At 42.9% G+C, this 21,833-nt stretch overlaps 1 protein-coding gene across 7 annotated transcripts in view; it reads left to right on the top strand.

The window, feature by feature from the left end:
- Positions 1 to 21,833, top strand: part of UXS1 (UDP-glucuronate decarboxylase 1) — an 83,498-nt gene that overhangs the window by 24,014 nt on the left and 37,651 nt on the right. For 3 of the 7 annotated variants that reach the window (XM_069493801.1, XM_069493805.1, XM_069493803.1), the window contains exons 2-6: positions 3,022 to 3,049; positions 4,343 to 4,406; positions 5,481 to 5,524; positions 9,629 to 9,689; positions 15,600 to 15,780. In XM_069493801.1, the coding sequence (XP_069349902.1) occupies positions 3,022 to 3,049; positions 4,343 to 4,406; positions 5,481 to 5,524; positions 9,629 to 9,689; positions 15,600 to 15,780 (378 nt within the window). The remainder of the gene's footprint in view (positions 1 to 3,021; positions 3,050 to 4,342; positions 4,407 to 5,480; positions 5,525 to 9,628; positions 9,690 to 15,599; positions 15,781 to 21,833) is intronic. The other 4 variants (XM_069493802.1, XM_069493806.1, XM_069493804.1 and 1 more) reach the window with 2 other exon arrangements.

The raw sequence follows: 21,833 nt of genomic DNA on the forward strand, positions 1-21,833 counted from the left end.
GACATCATTCCCCAGGGCTGATCCCAGGAAACATGGCTCTCACCTGCTTCCCCAGGGAGAGATGCTCAAGGAGGACCCGTGGGCAAGGGGAGAGGGCTCAGGAGATCCGAGTCAAGGAAGGAGAAGGTGTCCAGTGCTCAGAAATGGACTGAGGCTGTGGTTCCCAACCCTGGGCCACGGTCAGTACCGGTCCATGCCCACTTAGGAACCTGGCCGTGCTGAGCAGTAAGAGAAGCTTCCTCTGTATTTATAGTCGCTCCCCATCACCCACATCACCACCTGAGTTCCACCTCCTGTCAGATCAGCAGCAGCATTCTCATAGGAGTGCGAACCCTACTGTAAACTGCGCACACAAGGGGTCTGGGTTGCATGCTCTTTATGAAAATCTAATGCCTGATGATCTGAGGTGGAGCTGAGGCAGCGATGCTAGTGCTGGGGAGCAGCTGCAAATATAGATTATCATTAGCAGAGAGGTTTAACTTCACAATAAATGTAATGTGCTTGAATCATCCCCAAACCATTCCCTCCTCCCCCCACCCCCATCCATGGGAAAATTATCTTCTATGAAACTTGTCCGTGGTGCCAAAAAGGTTGGGGACCTCTGGACTAAGGAGTGGTAGAAGGATTGAGAGACATTTCTGAAATAGACATTTTAAACTGACTAAAGAAAAGATTGGAAAGAAAAAACTGAATAAAAACTGTGGAATGATTTGAAAAGCCTCTCAAATGTGCCACCCACCAGAAGACACATGAAGGAGTGGATGGTTCCGTAGCATAGAAAGAGAGGGACTGCTTCTTCATTTACTTTAATAAGCAGCTAAATCCTAAAGCCAAAATGAGACAGTATATTTATTTGAGATACAGCACAATAAAGAAAAATGCACCTGAGTTTGGCACCTGGTGGCTCTTGGTGATCTCTGTGGGCTTTGTGGTGATGGCAGCAGTGCTTGGTGTCTGAGCTGAGGGTTGACCCAGACATTCCCCAGGTGTCTAGAGAGATGAGAACAGGATACCATGGCATGGAGTTTAGCAAGGTTTTAAAAATCTCTCCCCTCCTTTTTAAAAGGCAAGGTAAGCACTGAAGTACAAGGAAAAATAAACAATTACTCATGCCACCATTTACACTCAGTATTTTGACAATTTCACAGTGTTTTTTTCCAAAGTATTTTTTAGTACTGAAAATCATACTGTATATATATATTTTTCATCTTGTACTACCGTAACTGTGTTATAATATATTAATAGTTTCATAGTCATGTTTAATGGCTTTCTGATTCCATTGAATGGCTATATTATAATTTATACTGCAATTCTCTAATTGTGGAATATTTCAGTTTATTCTTTCTATTTGTGATTATAAATAAGGCCATGATATTTGTGAAGGCAACTTTCGTGTATATATACTTATTTCCTGAGAATAATACTCAAAAGTAGAACCATGTAGTCCAAAGATGTAACCAGTTTTTATTTTTTTAAATGAAAAAGTGAATCTAGTGTAGCTTTATTTTATTTTCTCCCTTTTCCCACTTTTTGACACTTTCATTTATTTAGTTATTTTTGCTAACTTTTTTATCAATAGTTTTCTCCTCTATTTGAAGAGAGATGTGCTTTTATGTAATTAACATTCTCTTTCTTGACAATGGGAATTTCTTATAGGGGTATGATTTTGGACACTGAATCGTATTTAATAAATAATAATTAAGGTCCTACTATGTGCTAGAGGATGGCAGTGCGAACATGGCTGGGATTATTAGATCCTAACCTTAAGGCCTTCCCAAACTCATAAAATTGCCAGCTGGGAGACAGGGAGGGTGTTTGTATTTGCTCTTTGTCCCCAGCACCTGGAAGCACCCAAGAGCACCTGGCACTTAGGAGGCCTTCAGTATCTGGGGAGTGGCCACGTGAGCACCAGTAGTAATGTGTACAAAATATTAGGCCCACTCACTCACAGGAAAGGTTTCTTTACAGAATAATCCTCTGCTCAGTAACTTAAAGTGAGCACTCATGGTCTAGTATTAATATTATGTTTTAAAGTCATCCAAGGTAAAAATTTCACTGTTGGGTCAGGGCTGATTTAGACACGTGCACTTGACGGGCGGCTGTACACAGACACACGGTAACCTGCCCACCAGGTGCCTGTGATCAGAAGGGGAGACCAGCAGACAAGATGCTATAATGGAAGGGAGATGTGCTAAGTGCTGAGACAGGGTGGCCCTCCAGTTGGAGTTAAGCCACACTTTAGGCCATTATTTAACTATTCTGGGTTTTGCTTTCATCAACACTTAAAGGGAGAGGTTGGATTGCAACCTAGGATCTTTTTCAGGCATGCAATTCTTTGTTTTTTTGTGACTAGTTCTTCCCCAAACAGAGGTAGAGGACATACTTTTTATCAAAACATGCAACCTTGAACTCCAAATCCCAAAAGATAGCTCAGAGCAGTCTAAGGTGTGCAAGCTTGATCTGGCCCGGTGAGACCTGAGTATGAGACTTAAGTCTCTGCCACCCCCAATACCTGGGGGCAATTGTTTAAAGGCATTTTATTCCAGACTAGCTGCCTCACTCATTATTTTCACGTTCTTGGAATTTGGGATACAAAGAACAATGTATAGCCAGTTAATAGCTTATGTTATTTTAATGGAAATTCTTGGTAGACGGTTTAATAACTGAATCTTCTTTTCCTTTAAAAGCCTACTTGTAACTGTTGCTAATCAGAGTGTACGTTCAGGGCAACTTGAATCTATGTTCTTGGGTTGCTTTCCTCAAACTTGGCCCAAATAAACTCTCCACTTATATTAAGTTTGCTTTAGTGTTTTTTTTTAAGGTGGACATATCGACTGTGTTTTCCACTTAATTTTTTAATAGGAATTAATTCTTTGAAAACAAAGTATGTATTTTATTGTCTTTATGAACTATAATTTAATTTTCTTAGTGAACTTTACCGGTTAAAATTTAAAATGTTATTAATTGGAATCCCTGTATATTGTGAACTCAGATACTGACTTTTTTTCCTTTTTCTTACAGCTGTTTGGGGCAACTTCGTTAATATGAGGTAATTGTTTTTAATTACTTGGGCATTGTGATTGGGTTTTATAGACACATTTCGGTTGGTGCTTATATACCATTGATGGCATGGATTAATTTTGGAATATTTTTAAAAAGTGAAACAGTTTTTGTTATTCACACATCTGGGCTGTTGCTTTTCTCCTCTGGGTATTCCCCAGGAATGCGGCGGATTGGCTGATTTTAACATTGTCCACAGTAAAACACAGATGTAAAGCCGTAGTCAGTGGCCTCCTCCCTCTCCCTCTTTGTGTGGATAATAGAGGGCTGACCCCAGCTTTCACACTACTGAAATGGAACGTGCATTTCTGGGTGGCTTGAGCAAGAACACTGAGGGGCTTTGGCAAAGCCTTTTGAGAAAGGAGCTGTTCTAGGGAAACAGCTGGTTGGGTGTGGAGACCACCTACCTATCTATCCCAGGATTATGTCTGTGTGTATTATTTGTGTTTCTTAATGGGGCAGAAGGGACTCTTATAGAATGAAAATCCTCGTATTAATTATCTCTTTACCAAATTAAAAAAGAAAAGCCTTCAAAAAAAAAAATCAGCAAAAAGTAGTAAGTATTCATTGCAAAAACAAATTTGACACTGTTCGTAGCAGTTTTCCACTTAAATTTGCTACACTTTGTTATGTGGCATTAAAAAATGCAAGAATAACAATCACAACTGTGATGGTTAAGCTGGTATTGCAGTTTTAATATGACTGCACAAGTCTACAAAGGGTAAAAGTTTCCTGTGCCCCCAGGAGGCCTTTCATGTGTAGTTGGTTTTTCCAGGTGGGGTGAAGTTGATCTGTTTCCTACCACCAGGGCATGTATATGTCTCCGACAAAGGCCGCTGTGTGTGTCTAGGCGGGGTGCTCAGATCTCATTTAAAGGAGCTCTATGGTTTTATTTAGAAAACTCCATTTTGCATTAAATCCCCAGGAAAGCCCAGCAGACAAACACATACTCCTGTGGACACTTCCTGCTTCTAACTTAAAGTCCTGTGTTGGGTGTAACATGGAAGTGAGATTATTTTGGTGTAACAGAAACAATCCAGTAGGTAATGCTGAATATGTTCACAGATGGATTTAAGGAGATTCCCCCCCTACCCCACCCCCTGGCTCCCCACAGTTGTCTCATTTTCCTCTGGTACGTCCCCTTCTGGCGGGAATTGGTACATATGACTGATGCTTGGGCAGGCCGGAGAGGGAGGTGGTCTGCAGCGTTTGGTCTTTATTATGGTAATTTGTTCAAATACAAATCTTGGGGTCACAAAGTCAATTGATCTCAGTTTTGTAGCTTTCTACTTAACAGGTCTATCCAAGAAAACAGCGAACTCAAAATTGAAAGCAAGATTGAAGAGGTTAGTCTCTTTTTCGTATTTGCTTCTATTTTATTGATACATTTGTCAATTTCACTTCCTTTGCTTGTGCTGTTTTCCTTATTGTGGTAGCTTGATGCTGTTCTCTGTGATTTTGAAACCATCTTTCAAAAAATTACTCCCTTAAGAGGAGGTTTTGTTTCTTAGCCTGTAGATGCAGTCTCTGTCACTGTTGGTCCATTTTTTCATAAAGGTGTGACTTACTAAAACAAATTCTACCTTAAAGTCAAAATGGATTCTCACTTTTACATGACTTTTTAGATGAGCCTTTCTTAGAGAAAGGGAAGTGATTACCTGAGCAGATGCTGGAAGGAAAATAGCCCCAAATCAGTTGCTAGGACAGAGAAACATCTTTATATGCACAGATGGGGGAGTCACACACCTACCTAACTAAAAGCTAGCACCTCTGCTTGATTATACAACTCCTGTTTTAAAATAATTGCTTATACTTTATAGATAAAGAAATACAGATACAGCTAGACGGTTATAACATGGACTATTGGCGGGGGGCGGGAGGTGTTGGGAGGTCACTGGGGATTTGAAGCCAAATTCAGAGTCATAGGGAAGCCCTTAGATGCTCTCTTTCTGCCCAGACTCACCTTATTCCCACACAGGGATGTGGATTGACTCACAGCTTGCAGTTTATGTGCTGCAGCTGATAACATGAATATACAGTAATTGCAGAAACAAGATGTTAAGCTTTCATGACCTGTGCTTAAGGGATTCTTCCTAAAAAGGGACCAGTACTGTTGATATACCTGTTTTTATGAACCTGAAACACTTTTTACATTCTCCCTAGTAAGGAGGGTGAGTTGAAAAGGTTAATTTTTCATTAGGCATTTATGGAATAAGAGTTCTAACATACAACTTATCAGCTCAATTCTAGCATTGTGATTCAAGTGGTCTATCTTAGTTTCAACCTGGAAGTGAATTTGTAGAAAAAAATTAAAACGTGTTTTGGATTATGCCATGCTTATCTGAAATGGCAGAATGGGGTGAAAGTGGCCACGGGCTGTGTTTTTATTTTAAAATTGATTTTGGTTATTATTGTTCTAGATTGTTGAACCACTCAGAGAAAAAATCAGAGATTTAGAAAAAAGGTATGTATATTTTTTGTTTTAAGGTCAATAGTTAATATTGCTTCTCAACTGAGTAATTCTGTAAAAGGAAAGCTGAAAGGCAGGTTTTATGTTGGCCAAAAAAAAAAAATTCTGTCCACTGGTGATCATTTTCTCTGGACAGTAATAGTCATTTATTTATGAAAAGAAAAATGAATCAGGTAACTTCCCTTGGGCAATAGCTTGTAAATGATATCTCGAAATACGAGAATTATGTGATTCCCTTTGATGCTTTTGTGATGTTCTTTGTTCTTTAAAACTGGAAAGAAAAGTACAAGTAAGAATGTAATCCTAAGACTCACCAGTATCTCATTCTTGTCATACCCTGAGAGCCACCTGTACAGTATGGGTAGAGGGTGAGCATTGGCCTCTTGGGTCTGTTTATTGGTTACTTATTCTAGGATGGTTCTGTTATCCATGGTGGTGAGCAAGCCAGGTGACCAGCGAGCCTGCGTCACTGTTTCAGTTAGGAGGTCAAGTGCAGACACGACTGACAGGGCTTGGTGGTGGAAATTGATGGAGCTCTGTCTAGTTTTATTTTTCTTGACTACTTGTGTGTTAAGAATGATCCAACAACCATCTTGATGCTGGCAAGATAAGACTGTAACTGGAAATATGTTTTCTTGATGTGCTTGTCACTTTGAGCAATGTGGCTCCCAAGAAATACAGATATTTTTGAAAGTTATAGATTATATTTATATAGGGAAAGAAATGAGGATGGAATCTCTGTAGAAGCCTAAGTGGATTATATGTGGGCTTTTTCTGTTATCACAGCCCCATTTCTTAATACTTTTATTATATGCCATTTGTTTAATTTCATCTTGGTATATTTAAATGTTCTTTGAATAGGCCAAGTACAGTGGCTTACACCTGTAACCCCAGCACTTTGGGAGGCCAAGGCAGGAGAATTGCTTGAGGCCAAGAGTTGAAGATTAGCTGGGGTGATATACTGAAACCCCTATCTCTAAAAAAAAAAAAAAAATTAGCCAAGTATGGTGGCCACACCTGCAGTCCCAACTGCTCTGGAGGCTGAGGCAGGAGGATTGCTTGAGATGAGGAATTCAAGGCTGCAGTGAGCTATGATCATGCCACTACACTCCAGTCTGGGTGACAGAGTGAGACCCTGTCTCTGAAAAAAAAAACAAGAGTTCTTTGAATAGATAGCAAATCATGATGCTAATTTAAATTCTGGATAAGAATACTTCTTACTGGCTAGCCTACTAAACAGTAAGGTTAGAGTCTGGAATGGCATAAAATACTTAGTAAAGGATTAATGCGGGGCGGGGGTTTGAGAAAAGATTCGTTATCCAGTTCACTCTGCCTCCCTTGCTTATTTCTCACACTCAGGATGTGGGCTTCATGCCTGCTTTAAACACTGCTCAGGCAATGGATGAGTCAGTCCACTGGGTAGGAGTTTCGCCTCCTGCGGGCCTTTAAGAAGCCGGTGCCCTCTGCCCAGCATGGGTGAGGTCAGCAGGTGCTCTCAAGCACCCAGCTGCGGCCAAGGGTGTAGCCTAGTCAGTAGCACCATCGTCTGTCATCTTGACTGCAGGGAGGCAGAGTACTCGCATGCTAAGGAGCCCTGGAAGGCGCTTTCCCCATCCTGCTGCTCACAGCTTTGTGTGTGTGACTTCTCAAAGGAAGACGTGAGGGGTGTAAGACAGTTTTTTAAGAGTTGAATAACTTGATCATATATATGAAAGCCAAAACTTGGTACCAAGGCAAGCAACCCATCCTATTTTTTGTTTTTTAAATTAAAGGTTTTAGCACACAGGGTTTGGAGTATTTTTTAGTCCACCCCACCCCACCCATAACTGTGTATGTGTCAAGCAACTGTGCCTTTGCTTCAGTTTTATTTCTTTGAAGTACACTTCCTGTTATAAAACAGTTCGCTGTTTTCCTTCTGGTATAAATAGCATACCAAATTTCATTTTAAGCTTTCAGATGGGGACTATTCTAAGCTCACAACTTGGATTGAAATTTGTTTCCGTAGCCACACAGGCGTGCTCGCTCCCAGGGTGCCATGGCGTAGCCTTGTGCCTCTGCTCACGGAATCACTTTCTCTCCCGGCACGTCCGCTGTGTAGCTGTGCACCCTTCTCCCGTGTGGCACTGTCTCTAAAACCAGAGAGGCTAGGGAAGGAACTCCCACAGCGAGTGAAGGAAAGTGATGAGTCAGAGATGGCGCCAGTGATCCCTGGTGCCCATGATTGCAAGGGGGTGGGAGGGGAGAAATTCAGTTGTGCCATGGGGCTGGGTGTGGAACTCCAGGCTGGAGGCTGGAGGCATGGAGGTATGCATGTGTGAGCTCTGAGCAATGAAAGAAATCGGAGGCCGGGCACCGTGGCTCACGCCTGTAATCCTAGCACTCTGGGAGGCCGAGGCAGGCGCATCGTTTGAGCTCAGGAGTTCGAGACCAGCCTGAGCAAGAGTGAGACCCTGTCTCTACTAAAAAAAAAAAAATAGAAAGAAATTAGCTAGACAACTAAAAATATATAGAAAAAATTAGGTGGGCTTAGTGGCGCATGCCTGTAGTCCCAGCTACTTGGGAGGCTGAGGCAGGAGGATTGCGTGAGCCCAGGAGTTTGAGGTTGCTGTGAGCTAGGCTGATGCCACGGCACTCTAGCCTGGGCAACAGAGTGAGACTCTGTCTCCAAAAAAAGACAGAAATTGGGGCAGGTGTGAGGGGCGCGTGCAGACAATGCTGAGATGTGCGGTGCCATTGCTCAGCTGAGTAGCTGAGGGAGGAGATGGAATGACAAGAAGTTTTATGTGGCAAACAAAGCATCTGTCGGCTCCCTCCAGTCTTCCAGCGGGGCCCTGACTGAAGGTAGAATTTGCCCCTACTCTAGACGTAGATGACATTCATGAAGCACTCAGGGAGTCCCAGGGGTGGGGAGCTGTTGCTCCCCCTGGGTGGAGGAAGAAGCCCTGAGGTACACAGTGCTGTTGGGGGGCTTGGGTGGGGGTCCACAGAACCAATAAGGGGGAAGGCCAGGGTTCCCACCTGTGCCTCAGACTCTCCTATCTGATTTTGTAGTCTGCAAGGAAACTTGACCTTTTGAGAATTTGGGAACTCTTAGTAGGGGAAGCATCTGCATTGTGAAAGAAAGCGCCGTGGCTCCAATGCAGGCATGCTTCCGGAGATGAGAAACCCCCTGCTTCGAGGGCTTCTGTCCAATGACCTGTCATATTCTCTTCAGTTCAGTGACAATTAGGGAAATGCATTCTGTATCCTAGAGCTGTCCTGGTGCTGGGGACAGGGAGGGGATTGGGACAGTGCCACTGGCCCAGCACCTCACCTATTAAAATTATGACCAAGCGGATCTCTTAGATTTTATTTAAAGCACTTTTGCTCCTAACTGAATCACTTTAAGAGTGTACATTTCAAATCTGCAGTTATCACTTCCCATTGGACATTTTATGCACTGGTTGTGTTACCCTGCTCCTTGAACATGAGTGTGGGTTGGGGACCCATGGCACCTTGGGAGGGGCAAACGGGCATCAAAAGATAAGGTAAGACTTAAGATAGGGTGAGAGCAGAAAGTAAGAGATACACAGTGCCGATGCTCAGTCATTTTACCCAGGGACACTGCTCAGAGGGGATGCTGCGATTGTGGAACTGCCTGGAACATTAGAGTTTTACTGACATCGTTTCTCACTCTTGTGACACAGTCCTCCACCACTGGGCCTGTGACTTCACAAAACTGCTTTCTTACTTCTGACCCAGACATAGCGGAGGAGAATGCCACCTCCTCCCTCATCGTGTGTTTTTCACTGGACTAGTAGAGGTAGTGCCTGCTCTGCTATAGCAGCTGCTAGTTGCCTGTTGCTTTTTAAATTTTTGCTTCTCAGGAATAGAATCTCAAGTCACATCCTTAGCTTGATTCTAAACAAGGAGCAGATTAGATATTTCTTGAACTCAAGTTAGCCAGTTACACTTGGTTCCTCCAACACTCATTCAGAGTAGAGAGAAGGAGCAAACAGTAACAGTTCTAAAATCTGGCATTTGCTTTGATGGTAGGAGGAGAAAATACTCAAAAGAGATGTTTGACTTTTTCTTTTTTAATCCCTTCATGTTATACAGCTTTACCCAGAAATACCCACCAGTGAAGTTTTTATCAGAAAAGGATCGTAAAAGAATTTTGGTAAGTTTGCACATCTGATTAGTATTTGTAATATTAAGACACTTTGTTTTTAAATTGAGAGATAATTCACATAGCATAAAATTCGTACTTCTGAAGTTGCGATTCAGTGGTTTATAGCATGTGCAGAGTTGTGTAACAACACCACCTTCTGATTCCACAAGTCTCTTGCCTTTTTGAGATGGCTTATATAAATCTCACCCTGAGCAAACTCTAAAGTCTGTTAGTACTTGTATGTTCCTCTTTGGGGGTTATTTCTATTGCATCAAAAAGATGTATGCATTTGAGCATGAATTTAGAAATATATTCATGTCTTGAATAGCAGAAAAAAGTTAATTTTTCTAAGGTTTTTGTTGCCAGGTTGTCAGATTGACCACAAAATCTGATGGTGTACACTTGTCTTAGTTCCTTTTGTGCCGCTATCTATAACAATACTGCAGACCGGGTAGTTTATAATGAATTGAAATGTATTGGCTCATGGTTCTGGAGGCTAGGAGGTCCAATATCAAGAGGCTGGCATCTGGTGAGGGCCTTCCTGCTGTGTCATACCATGGCAGAAAGGCAATGAGAGGGCAAGAGGGAAAGAAAAAGGAGCCAAACTCATCCTTTTACGCAGAACCTACTTTCTCTGTAAGGCATTAATCCGTTCATGTGGGCAGAGCTCTCATGGGCTAATCGTCTCTCAGGCCCGACTTTCCACACTGTTGCGTTGGGGATTAAGTTTCTAGCACAGGCCTTTTGGGGGGCACATTCAAACCATAGCATTCTGCCCCTAAAATTTATGTCCTTCTCACATGCAAAATGCATTCAGTCCATTCTAATAGCCTTGAAGTCTTAACTCTTTCCAGCACCAACTCAAAAGTCGAAAGTCTCATCTCAGCATCGTATGGTTGAGACTCAAGGCATGAGTCAAGGCATCCTGAGGCAAATTCCCCCAGCTATGAGCCTGTGAAATCAAAACAAGTTATCTATTTCCAAAATGCAATGGTGAGACAGGCATACGATAGACATTCTCATTCTAAAAAGGAGAAACAGAGAAGAAGAAAGGGGTAACTGGTCCCAAGTAAGCCCCAGACCCAACAAGGCAAACAACATCAAATCTTAACACTCCAAATGATCTTTTCTGACTCTGTGTCCCACATCCTAGGCACACTGGGGTGAGGGCTAGGCCCCCAAGGCCTTAGGCAGCCCTGCCACTGTGGCTTTCTTGGGCTCAGTCCATCTAGCAGTTGTCACAAGTTTGAGTCTTGTGCCTGTAGTTTCCTCAGCCTGGTGTTACACGCTGGTGGCTCTACAGTTCCTGAGTCTTGGTGGTGGCTCTGCCTCTGTGAGAAATCTCTGTCTGGGCCTCAAAGCTGTCCACAGCATCCTTTAAAATCTAGATGGAGGAAGCCATGCCTCCACAGCTCGTGCATTCTGCGAACCTAAAGAATTAGAGCACTATGTGATTGATCACCGCCAAGGTTTATAGCATGTACCTTCAGGAATGGTGGCCTGAGCTGCACCTGGGCTGGCCTGAGCCATGGCTGTGGTGGCCAAGGAGCACTGTGCCAGAAGGCAGGGAGCACAGCCTGGAGGCAACACTGGGCAGTGAGTGCTGACCTTGAGCACCTCTCTGGAAACCTTGTCCTCAACCTTCTAGCTTGCCTGGAAGGTCTCTGAAATGCTCAGGGTCATTCCCCATTGTCTTGATGACTAGAACCTGGCTTCCTTCTAGCCATGCTAGTCCCCTTATCAAAGGGTCTGTTGGTGCACCTGTGCACACTTTTTCATCCTTTATATGGCTAGGCTGAGGATTTTCAAAATTTTTTTGTTCTGTTTCGCTTTTCATTATAAATTCTGTCTTTAAATCCTTTTTTTTTCCCATTTTACTGTTTGCAGTTAAAAGAAGCCATACAACTCTTTCAATATTTTGCTAAGAAATTGCTTTCGCCAGATACCCTAGCTCATCACTCTTAAGTTCTGCCTTCCATAAAGGCCTAGGATGAGGACACATACCTGCCCAAGTTCTTTGCCACTTTGTAACAAGGGTGGCCTTTCTTCCAGTTTCCAATACTTTGTTCCTCATTTCCACCTGAGACCTCCTCAGAATGGCTTTCACTGTCCGAATTTCTACCAGCATTCTGATCACAGCCACTTAAGTCCTCTCAGACTCTGGAGGGCTTTCCTCTTCTACTGAGCCCCCAGTAGAATGTCCTCTAATGCTGTATTCACGGCAGTAGCCATTTCTACCCTGCCTCTCCTGGTTCTCTCAGCCTCCGCCCATCACTCAGTTCCAAAGCTATTTCCATATTTGCAGGTGTTTGTTGTAACAACAGCCCACTTCTCCGGGGTCAGTTTTCTGCCACAGTCCATTTTGTGGTGCTATAATAGAATACCCGAGACTGGGTCATTTATAAAGAACGGAAATTTATTGACTCATGGTTCTGGAGGTAGGGTTCCAAGATCAAGGGGTTGGTATTTTGTGAGTGCCTTATTACTGGGTTATCCCATAGCGGGTGGGCAAAGAGAGGGTGAGAGAGACAAAAAGGGCAGAACTCGTTCTTTTGTATGGAACCCACTCCCTTGCTGATGAACATGCTCCTGTGATAATGGCATGAATCCATTCATGAGAGCAGAGCCCTCATGCCCATTGTCCTTTCCTTGGGCTCTACCTCCCAACACGGTTGCACTGGGGAGTAGTTACCAACACATGCTTCTTGGAGGACACCTTTAAACCATGGCAACACTGATACATGAACCCTGCACAATCTTGCCAGGGTTGTTCTTATTTCTGTGTGGAGTGATCTTCCTGTCGATGCTGAGTATTGTAGAATTTATTTCACTTTACACATCGCCACAACAAATGGACTTAGTATTGTTAACTCATCTCCAATCTCATAGGCTAAGCACATTTCACAGTCATTTGGTACCCAAGTCTGGCATATTGTTTCTACAACTTAAAGCCTTTTCAGTAATTGTTAAGGCCTTGGGACAGCTTCAACAAAAAGAAGAGGTTTGTTCAGAAATACATTCTTTTTGCTGATTTGTTAAGCATAATGAGTTTGAATGCTGGCCTTGAAGTGGACCACTTTAGCTGCTTGTTAGCTCCCACATGGGCAAGAAATACAGCACATTGAGGTAGACTCAAATGCTGTAAAGCCATGTGAAACTGTGTAAGTTCTAATCCATTTCATTTTGAGAGATTTTATAGCTTGTCTCCTACTGTCTTTTGGGTATTAGCTCCTCATTATTCAAAGGGTATGCTTGGATTTGGTGATTAGTGTTCCTGATGAAGCTTTTTAAACACTGAGCCTCCGCTGGTTTTGTTTCCATTTGAAACACTTGCTTAATGGGCTGAAATTGATTAGGACAAAAAAATTATATAACTATCCAGCTATGTTATATAAATCTTTAAGTATTTTAGATAGCAGGGAATCACTCTAGAAAAACAATTCCAAATGCATTGTTTTCCAGGCTAAGGTGCTTCTAATGATTTTATGTCACTAGTAATACTAGTGAAATGTTGGAGGTGATTAATTTAATACGATGTATTTCTGCTGTGTCTGACCTGTCCACCAGGTATTTTGGGTGCAGGGATGATGTTAGACTGCCACACAACGTCTTATTTTCAGAAACATTTGCATTTAGCTATATAAAGTTACATTAAAAGGAGTTAAATTTATTTTAAAAAGTTGTAATTTTTTAAAATTTAAAAAACATGGAAAACTGGGGAAAAATACAATAAAATGAAATCTCATCCCATGAGTTAAGCCCTGGTGGTGAGTCACATTTGAAATTTAGGTATTTTTCTGGCCTTTTTCATCATCATTGTTCAGGTGTACCAGTAGAATGTAAGAGTGCTCAAAATAAAACATGAGCCAGACAAATTGACAGGTCATGGAGAGAGCGTGTGATTAGGAAGAGTGTTTTTCTCAGCTGGGTTCTTTTTGCCGGCCGTGCAGAAAAGAGCCAAGGCCCTGAGACAGCACAGGTGCAGTGGAGAAGGAGTTTAATAATCATTCGTTCAGCAGCCAAACAAGAAGACAGGAGAACCTTCTCAAATCCACTTCCCAAGAAGTTCCAGGCAGGAAATTTTAAAGGGAATTTGGCGGGCAGAGGGCTAGGGAATTGGCACTGCTGATTGGTTGGGTTGGGGGTGAAATCACAGGGATATAGAAGCTGCATTCTTGCGCTGAGTCAGTTTCTACGGTGTGGGTCATAGGAATGGAGGGTGTGGAAAACCCTCTAAAAGGCGTCTTAGGTTCCACAATAGAGGTGTTATGTATGGAAGCTAGTAAGGGAAGTTTTAAATCTTGTGACCAGGCTCGTAAGTGGAAAGCAATTATAGGGAAGCAAAGTAAGGGGCAGAAGCTGGTTGATTGTTAGCTAAGGCTATACCTTGCAGAGCTTAGGCCATTAGCAAAGCTTTAACCCCTTGGTTTCAGTTGATTTTATAGGGACAATTCAAGAGCGTGGCTTTAGTCTATCGTGACTCGTGATCTGAGGGGTTTAGACAAAAGCCTGACTTCTCTGCGTATCAGTCTCTTATCTCTAAAGCAAAGGGGATTTAGAAAATGATGCTCCCAGTAAAGCTAATTGAAAGCTATTGCATACCAGGAGGGCTACTCTCAACCATTCTGCTTTAAACCTTTCTGTGAGTATTTTTATCAGAGCATATATGACTATCTAGTCGGTGGTGATGGAGGATTCTTCCTGGGCCTGGGCTGACATTACCTCTCTCCCTCCCTCCCTGATGTGTTCACCCAGGTGGCTCTGCCGTCTCTCACCATGGTGCACTGCACTATGTGTGTATGAGATTTTATTTGAACAGGAGGTTCATGGAGAATTACATATTTCAAAACCATAGACCTGGGGGTTTGTGTGCTTTTTATTTTAGGTAAAAAGAATTGGTGTTTTCCTGCTATTAATTTTTCAGTTTGAAACAGGAGGGTAAAGTGAACAAGAATTTTGGTTGAAGAGATGGCAGAGTGGAGAATAGAATGAAAAACACAGTTTCATGTTGCAAGTCTGTTTTTTGAACTTGTTTTTTTCACTCCCACCTCCTGAAGCCATCCAAAAAATGAAGGCCTTTTTTATCCTGCCCCCTCCAATTACGTTATTTAATTTGAATAACTAATTTTTATTCATTTAAAATTTTTTCCAAACACCGTTGACTTTTCACATTTGTGGTGGGTTAAGTTCTGTAATTGCTGATCTCCTGTCGTGACCCCTCATAGCTGCATCATTTTGCTCCTTGCCTGGGCAGTTGACACTACGGAGTGTGCATATTGCCACTCAGAAATTAACCGAGTGGTGGAGGAAATCATTTAGGGCTTTTGTCTGCAAATAGCATCTCTTGCTTATTAATTTGTTCTTATAAATAATTGCACAGCTACACTACAGCCTGGGCAACAGAGTGAGATCCTGTCTCTCTAATGAAAAATAATTTTTAAAAAGATACTAGTTTTTCATGAGGTTTTTGAGTCCACTTTAAATACTGCATATTTTTCAGTAATTCACCAGATCCTCATTTTGCTAATCACTTTTTCTGTGAAGTAGTTTTAAAAGTTTACAGTGGTAATCTCAGAACCATATAAGCGATGTTCAGCATTCCGTCTATTATAAAAGAAGAACCTTCGAACGATATGAAATTCTCTGTCAGTGAAGGCATTTTTAAACTTGTAACTGTGATTTTTTTATTATTATTCACTAGGTGGTAGTTTGAACTTTTAGGCTGCCTAGAAGTTTGCAGACTTTGCTGTGCAGTGAGAGTTAAAGAGGCTGCTTTAAAACCTTTGTCGTCTTCCTTCCGTCCCCTCCTCCCAAATTCTAAGTTGTGACTGCACCAAAGATGTTTCTCCATGGCATCAGTCATCACTGTGTTCTCACGTGCATTTTCTGGGATGTTTTGCACATACTATCCTGATGCAGATAACCGGTGGCGCGGGGTTCGTGGGCTCCCATCTAACGGACAAACTCATGATGGACGGCCACGAGGTAACCGTGGTAGACAACTTTTTCACGGGCAGGAAGAGAAACGTGGAGCACTGGATCGGACACGAGAACTTCGAGCTGATTAACCACGACGTGGTGGAGCCCCTCTATATCGAAGGTGCGTGAAAATCGTATGCTATTATCATTTAGAGCTTGGTAGGTGATGTAGCCAGAGCAGCCAGATCCTGAGGGTGAGCTGATTCAGCCACATTGAATGTCGTGTTGTGTTTTAGTTTTAGTTTTGAAATGGTCTTACTGTGTACAAGGCACTATGCTAGTTTCTGTGATAAAGAGTATGTCTTCACTATTATGTGTCGCCCTCTGGTTTTGAACTTCACGGACCTGTTGAAGTAGCATTTGTGTAGTCCACATCTGCAATGGTCTGAATGTTTTTGTCCTCCCCAAATTTTTATATTGAAATCCAAACGCCAAGTGATGGTATTAGGAGGTGGGGCCTTTGGAAGGTGATTTGGTCATGGAGACGGAGCCTTCATGGGTGAGATTAGTGTTTTTATAAAAGAGGCTCCAGAGAGTTCTCTTGACCCTTTCACCTTGGGAGGAGGCAGCAAGAAGTTGCCATCTGTGAACCAGGAAGCGAGCCCTCACCAGACACTGAATCTGCCAGCACCTTGATCTTGGACTTCCCAGTCTCCAGAACTGTGAGAAATACATTTCTGTTGTTTATAAACCACCAGTTTATGGTATTTTGTTATAACAGCCTGAACCAACTATGACGATATCCCTATTGCCTAACAAGTCTGATGCCAGAGCTATTTGCATGCAATTGCTTTTAACTGCCTATAGGATGTTAGCCAATACAGAATTCTGAATGAATAATGAAATCCCACTTATAAGTGTTTGAAGTCCTCTACTAATTTTGCCACTTTAAAGGAATTATGGCTTGAGTCTGCAGTGGGTTGAATGGTGGCTTGCAAAAGATATGTCTTAACCCTAGAACCTGAATATGACCTTTTATGGAAGAAGGGTCTTTGCAGATGTGATTAAGGAGTTTCAGATAAATTCAACCTGGATTACTTGGGTGGGCTGTAATTCCAGTGGTAAGTGTCCTTATGAGAGACAGAATTGGTGTAGACACAGACAGGTGGGACAAAGAGGAGAAGGCCACGTGAAGACCAGGCAGAGAGTGGTGTTATGGAGCCCCGAGCCAACAACCCCTGGCAGGAGCAAGGGAGGATTCCCCCCTAGAGCCTGGAAGAGGTGTGGCCCTGCTGACACTTTGTTTTCAGACTTTTGTTTTCTAGAACTTGTGTGAAAATACATTTCTGGAGCTTTATACCACCTAGTTTGTGGTACTTTAGTTACAGCAGCCACAGTAAACAAACACAGGGGCCTTAGGTAGACTTGGAAAGGTCTTGTTCCTCCCAGACTGTCTAAGGCGTGCTGGTGAGAGCTGCCAGCAGCTGCTTGCTCTTAGGACCTCTCAGAATCACACAGACTTGACATTCATTCTCATTCAAATTTGACCATAGCCATGAGAGCCAAGAGGTGTCATCCCCACTGTTATGTACGTGGAAAACTGCAGTGGGGTTGGAACCTGGCCAGAGTTGTAAGGCTATTAAGTGACAGAGCCCGACTCTGCCCAGGGATGTCCAACTCCCATGCTGCTACCATCAGCTGCCCTCCCCCTGCGTGGACAGTGCAGGACTCTGCTTTTTCCTATTCTTACCAAATCGTGAACATTCCCCATGTCAGTAAAATGTGTCTTGAAAAGCCAGTATAATCACTGAGCACTACTTATTGTTTGGATATACCATAACTTATTTAAAGTTACTTAAAGTTCTCCAGTGTTTTATTATAAATATCTTTGGGTTTTGGGGTTTTATTTCCTCAGTAAAAAGAGTGTAAATATGAATTGTACTAAATACTAGTATGTCTCCATTATTTGGGGGTTTCTATTTCACTTCTTCATTGGTAGCATTAAACGTTATCTTTAAAAACTACTAACAAAAATATCTTGCTAATTTGATTGAAAACCAGTGGTTCAGTGCACATTTCTTTTGTTCCTAAAAAAGGTTAGACTTTCTAACATGTTAATTCACAAAAGAAATTCAAATAGATTTTTTTACCCATTTTTTAGATTTGCTTTTTGTATGAATTCTTCATAATAGGGATGTTAACCATTGGGCATATATTTAGCATTTTCTCCCCAATCTAGTTTCTGCCTTTTCATTTCATGGAAATTTCATCATTTTAATATAGTCTCATCTGTTCCTTTCCCCTTTGTTATTTCTTTTGTTTCTTTTATACTATAACCCTTCCAAGATTAGATGAAGATGAATATTTAATCTGATAGTTTAAAAAAGCTGTAACATTTAATTTTAATTATTTAATCTATTTGGGATTCATTTTGGGGTTAGGTTGCAGTTTTTGTAAAGTGAAACAGATGATGTAATAGATAAATTGTCTCACTTTCCGCTCGGCCGTCCTCCTGAGGCTGCCATGGGGTTGACGGATCAGCGGCAGCATTAGATTCTCATAGGAGCGCAAACCCTCCTGTAAACTGCACATGCAAGGGATCTAGATTGAGCGTTCCTTGTGAGAATTTGTCTGAAATCATTGCTTCTACCCCACCTCCTCCTTGCCCCCCCACCCCGCCATGGAAAAATTATCTTCCATGAAACCAGTCCCTGGTGCCAAAAAGTTTGGGGACTGCTGATCTAAGTCTTTGTCATCATTATCACAAAACACTTGTGTTTTTCAGAGTCCTGATACATAGATCCTGTGCCTCCCCGAAAAAGTTGTCCCAGTTTACTTTTCCACCATCTGTGTACACAGAAATCTTGAGCCCAGTATTTCTGTATGGAACAGGAAAAGGCAGAAATGCCCATTGTGTTGTGGGGAGACTGGTACTGGAACTCGTAGTACCTGTGTAGAAGAATTCCAGGAAAATAAAAGAAGAAAGTGACCATAGTTAACACTTTTTGGGCACTTACTATATTCTCAGGCACTATTCTCATCAGTGTTTATGATTAGCATATTTGATTCTCTCAGTGCTCATAAGAGGTAGGCAGTTACTCTCCTCATTTTATAGGTGAGGAAACCAAGGCACGGAGCCCTTTCTGTTACCCACCTTTTACCTGAATGCTCCAGTCCCATAGGAGTCCATGAGGGGGGCTTTTAGGAGAGGGAAAATGGGAAAGGCCTGGTTACCAACCCTGGGCACCCAGTGTAAAAATGTGGGGTGGAAACAGTGTTTGCCAAGGATAGTGGGTCCGTATTTATATAGACACTTGACACATGCGGCTCTGATGAGAGTATTTCTGTTGAAGTATAATTTAGAAATTTCTAAACTTTCAGTTTATATTGCAAATTTAAATATAAATCGCAGAGGTGGCAGCTCTTAGAGATCCCCCACTGTTTAATTTGGAGCCACGAGGGGTTTCCTACAGAGCAGCCCAGGGTGCTGGAAATGCTCTCTCCCTGAGGTGCTGTCACAGGGAAGGGGAGCCCCTCAGTACTCAGCCAGCAGCACTGGTGGGTAACCCCGGGCCCCGGGGGCTGAGCCAGACCTCTGTCACGTGCAGCCTTTGCCTTAAGTAAATGCTGTTTGATATGAAATCAAGGCAAAACTCTTTTACTTCTTTGTGCCAAGAAAAATATGGTCTCTATACTTGGAGAAGGTCGGTCTCTTCTTAAATCCTATTTACCATCATTAATACAGTTGCTAGGGAGGAGGGTTAGGGCCATGCTGTGGGACTCCATGTTGCAGAGAATGGCGTCTCATTGCGCGATATTTCTGCCAGGCCTCTGAGTTGGGGTGTAGAAAAAAAGAATTCTGTAGCAAGTATCTATATGATGGGATTTTACTGTATGCTAAACAGTCATGCGTGTTCACAGAAAGAGTGAACCCATCGTTTTGCTTTTTTGTTGCCATAGTCTTCAGTTTCATGGTGTAAATCCTTAAGTGGAACTTAGCAGTTTACTGGGGCCTGGGCGTGGCACAGGAGGATCCTTGATGCAGCTACGTCAGGAAATTAGGCAAAAACAAATCACTGGGGGCCTGGAAACATGCAGTCGGTTTTTATGTGGATTTTTTCTTTGGTAGATTATAATGCTTGAGTTCTCTGATGGGTTCTGAACAATGGTTTGGGGTTACCCTGAGTTCTTGTGGTGATTTTTTCCTTCTCAATTGATGTATTTTGCAGATTTCAGGCACAGAGAAATCCATCCTGAGGACCCATAGGGAGTTCATCTGTGGTTAGGCTGATTGGGTTTTCCCTCGTCGGAGCTCGTAGCAGGGCCCAGCGGCCTCCGCTGTCCCCTCGCCCAGCCCCTTCCTGGGGACCTGCCAGCTCTCTGGTAGGAATGCTGTTGATCATTAATTGGGGCTTTTAGGCTCCTCTCTTGAGGCTCCTGTTTTTCTAGTTGAGTTCATGGCACATGGCCTTGTAAATGTGAAAGGGTCATGACAGGGCCACTTGGCGGTCAGCATTGAGCGCACCCTGTGTCTGGGCATGCCTTTCCTTCCCCCTCTTTCTCTGTCCGCCCCCAACTTGGATTTTTGAATGTCAGGCTCATTTTCCATGTACTTTGAACTACACAGTTGACATGCTCTGAGGGCTTTTTTTCCTGGGCAGTGAGGGTTCACTTTGCTGCTTTATTTACATTCCAGAGCTGGTTGTTATTAATATTACTTAGAATTTATGGAGCACTTCTCCTTGCTGGCTATTTATCCTTGCTCTGAAGTGTCCCCTCTTCTCTCCCCTTCATAATTCCTTACCAGATTCATTAATCAACACACTCTTCTGCAGTGTCCTTGTTAGGGTAGGAACTGGAGTTATTGTTAACATGAAGGCAGAACACATGCTCCTAGGGAAGAGGGGCTGTGGAGAACTTTGGTTTTCATAGGGTTTTGGGGTTCTTCCTGCATGGGATGATCCATCAGTGTTGCTACCTAACGAAATGTCATGACATAGTTTGCTGGTTATCCTGAGTTGCTTTCTAGGAGCAACAGTAGGGCGAACCTGTCAAATGGTGAAAAAATGACACACCAGGTGGAATAGCCTTTTTGGATGGAAAAGCCCCAGTTTATGGCTCATCTCTTCACTTGGCTTTTGTTGAGCACTGTTCCCAAACCAGCCTGAGCCATAGCACCGTGGAGGGATATTTGTTTTAAGTGGAAGATTTCCAGGCCGACCTGCACATCCTGATGGATTAGACCTGCAGCGGGCCCAGGAATCTGCATTCGTGTGTGCTCCGAAGTGACGGTGGGGACCTGTCCTCCCAGCAGAGGCAAAGCTGTGTGGAGATCAGAAGGAAGGAAACACTCGAGTCTTGTGCTTAGTGAGCTTATTGTCTGGTGAAGAAAATGCGTGTGAATCATTTGGCAAGGCGGCACAAAGCATCGGGAGCCGCCAGCAGGAAGGGGATCATCTCTGACCAAGGACGATGGGGAGATTTCCCACATACACTGACCTCTGGGTTGAGCCTTGAAGAAGAAAGCATGGCCTGGAGCAGATGGGGAGGGAAGGGTGTGTACTAATGACAGTGGCTTTCTGTTAGATACCATGGCGGTATCCTGCACTTTCAAGGCACGCACGTTTCCTCTTAGTCTTTAACACAGTTTCCTGTCTTTCCTGCATACGTTGTCACCTCAAGAGTAAAAATAGTGCTGAATAACTTGTTTTGTAGGATCACAACCCAGCCACTGTGGTCTACACTGTCTTTGAGGCACATAGGGCAGCCTGGTCTATATGAGCAGACATGCCTGTCACACCTGATCAGTCTCTCTTATGTCATGCTCAGCTCTGAAGGTCTAGCCAGACTCATTCTGTTTTGAATCTGGCACCATCCTGTTCCAGAGTGGCAGCGGGTGAGAGGAGGTGTTTTCAGAAGAAGAAACTCAGTGCCTGTCCCAGTGTCCTGTCACTTCCACCTGCAGCCTTTGAGCTAGTTGGCACGGTGTGCAGGCACTGACCCAGTCCATGCTGGTCCTAGCTGTAAGCTGCAAAAGATAGCATGGCCCCAGGATGATGGGATTTTGTGAAGATTAATTTTAAAAAGCTGTCTTATTAACTTACAACTTGGATAGTAGAATTTTGTTTGCTTTTTATTTTTAGCTGTTTATCAACTCAGTAACTTGGGGGAGTGAAGACAATAGTCACAAGAGTTTTCTCTTATTAGGAAAGATCCGTTCAATGAATTTGCGTA

The sequence above is a fragment of the Eulemur rufifrons genome, chromosome 19 (genome assembly GCF_041146395.1).
Source record: "Eulemur rufifrons isolate Redbay chromosome 19, OSU_ERuf_1, whole genome shotgun sequence".
Classification (NCBI taxonomy): domain Eukaryota; kingdom Metazoa; phylum Chordata; class Mammalia; order Primates; family Lemuridae; genus Eulemur; species Eulemur rufifrons.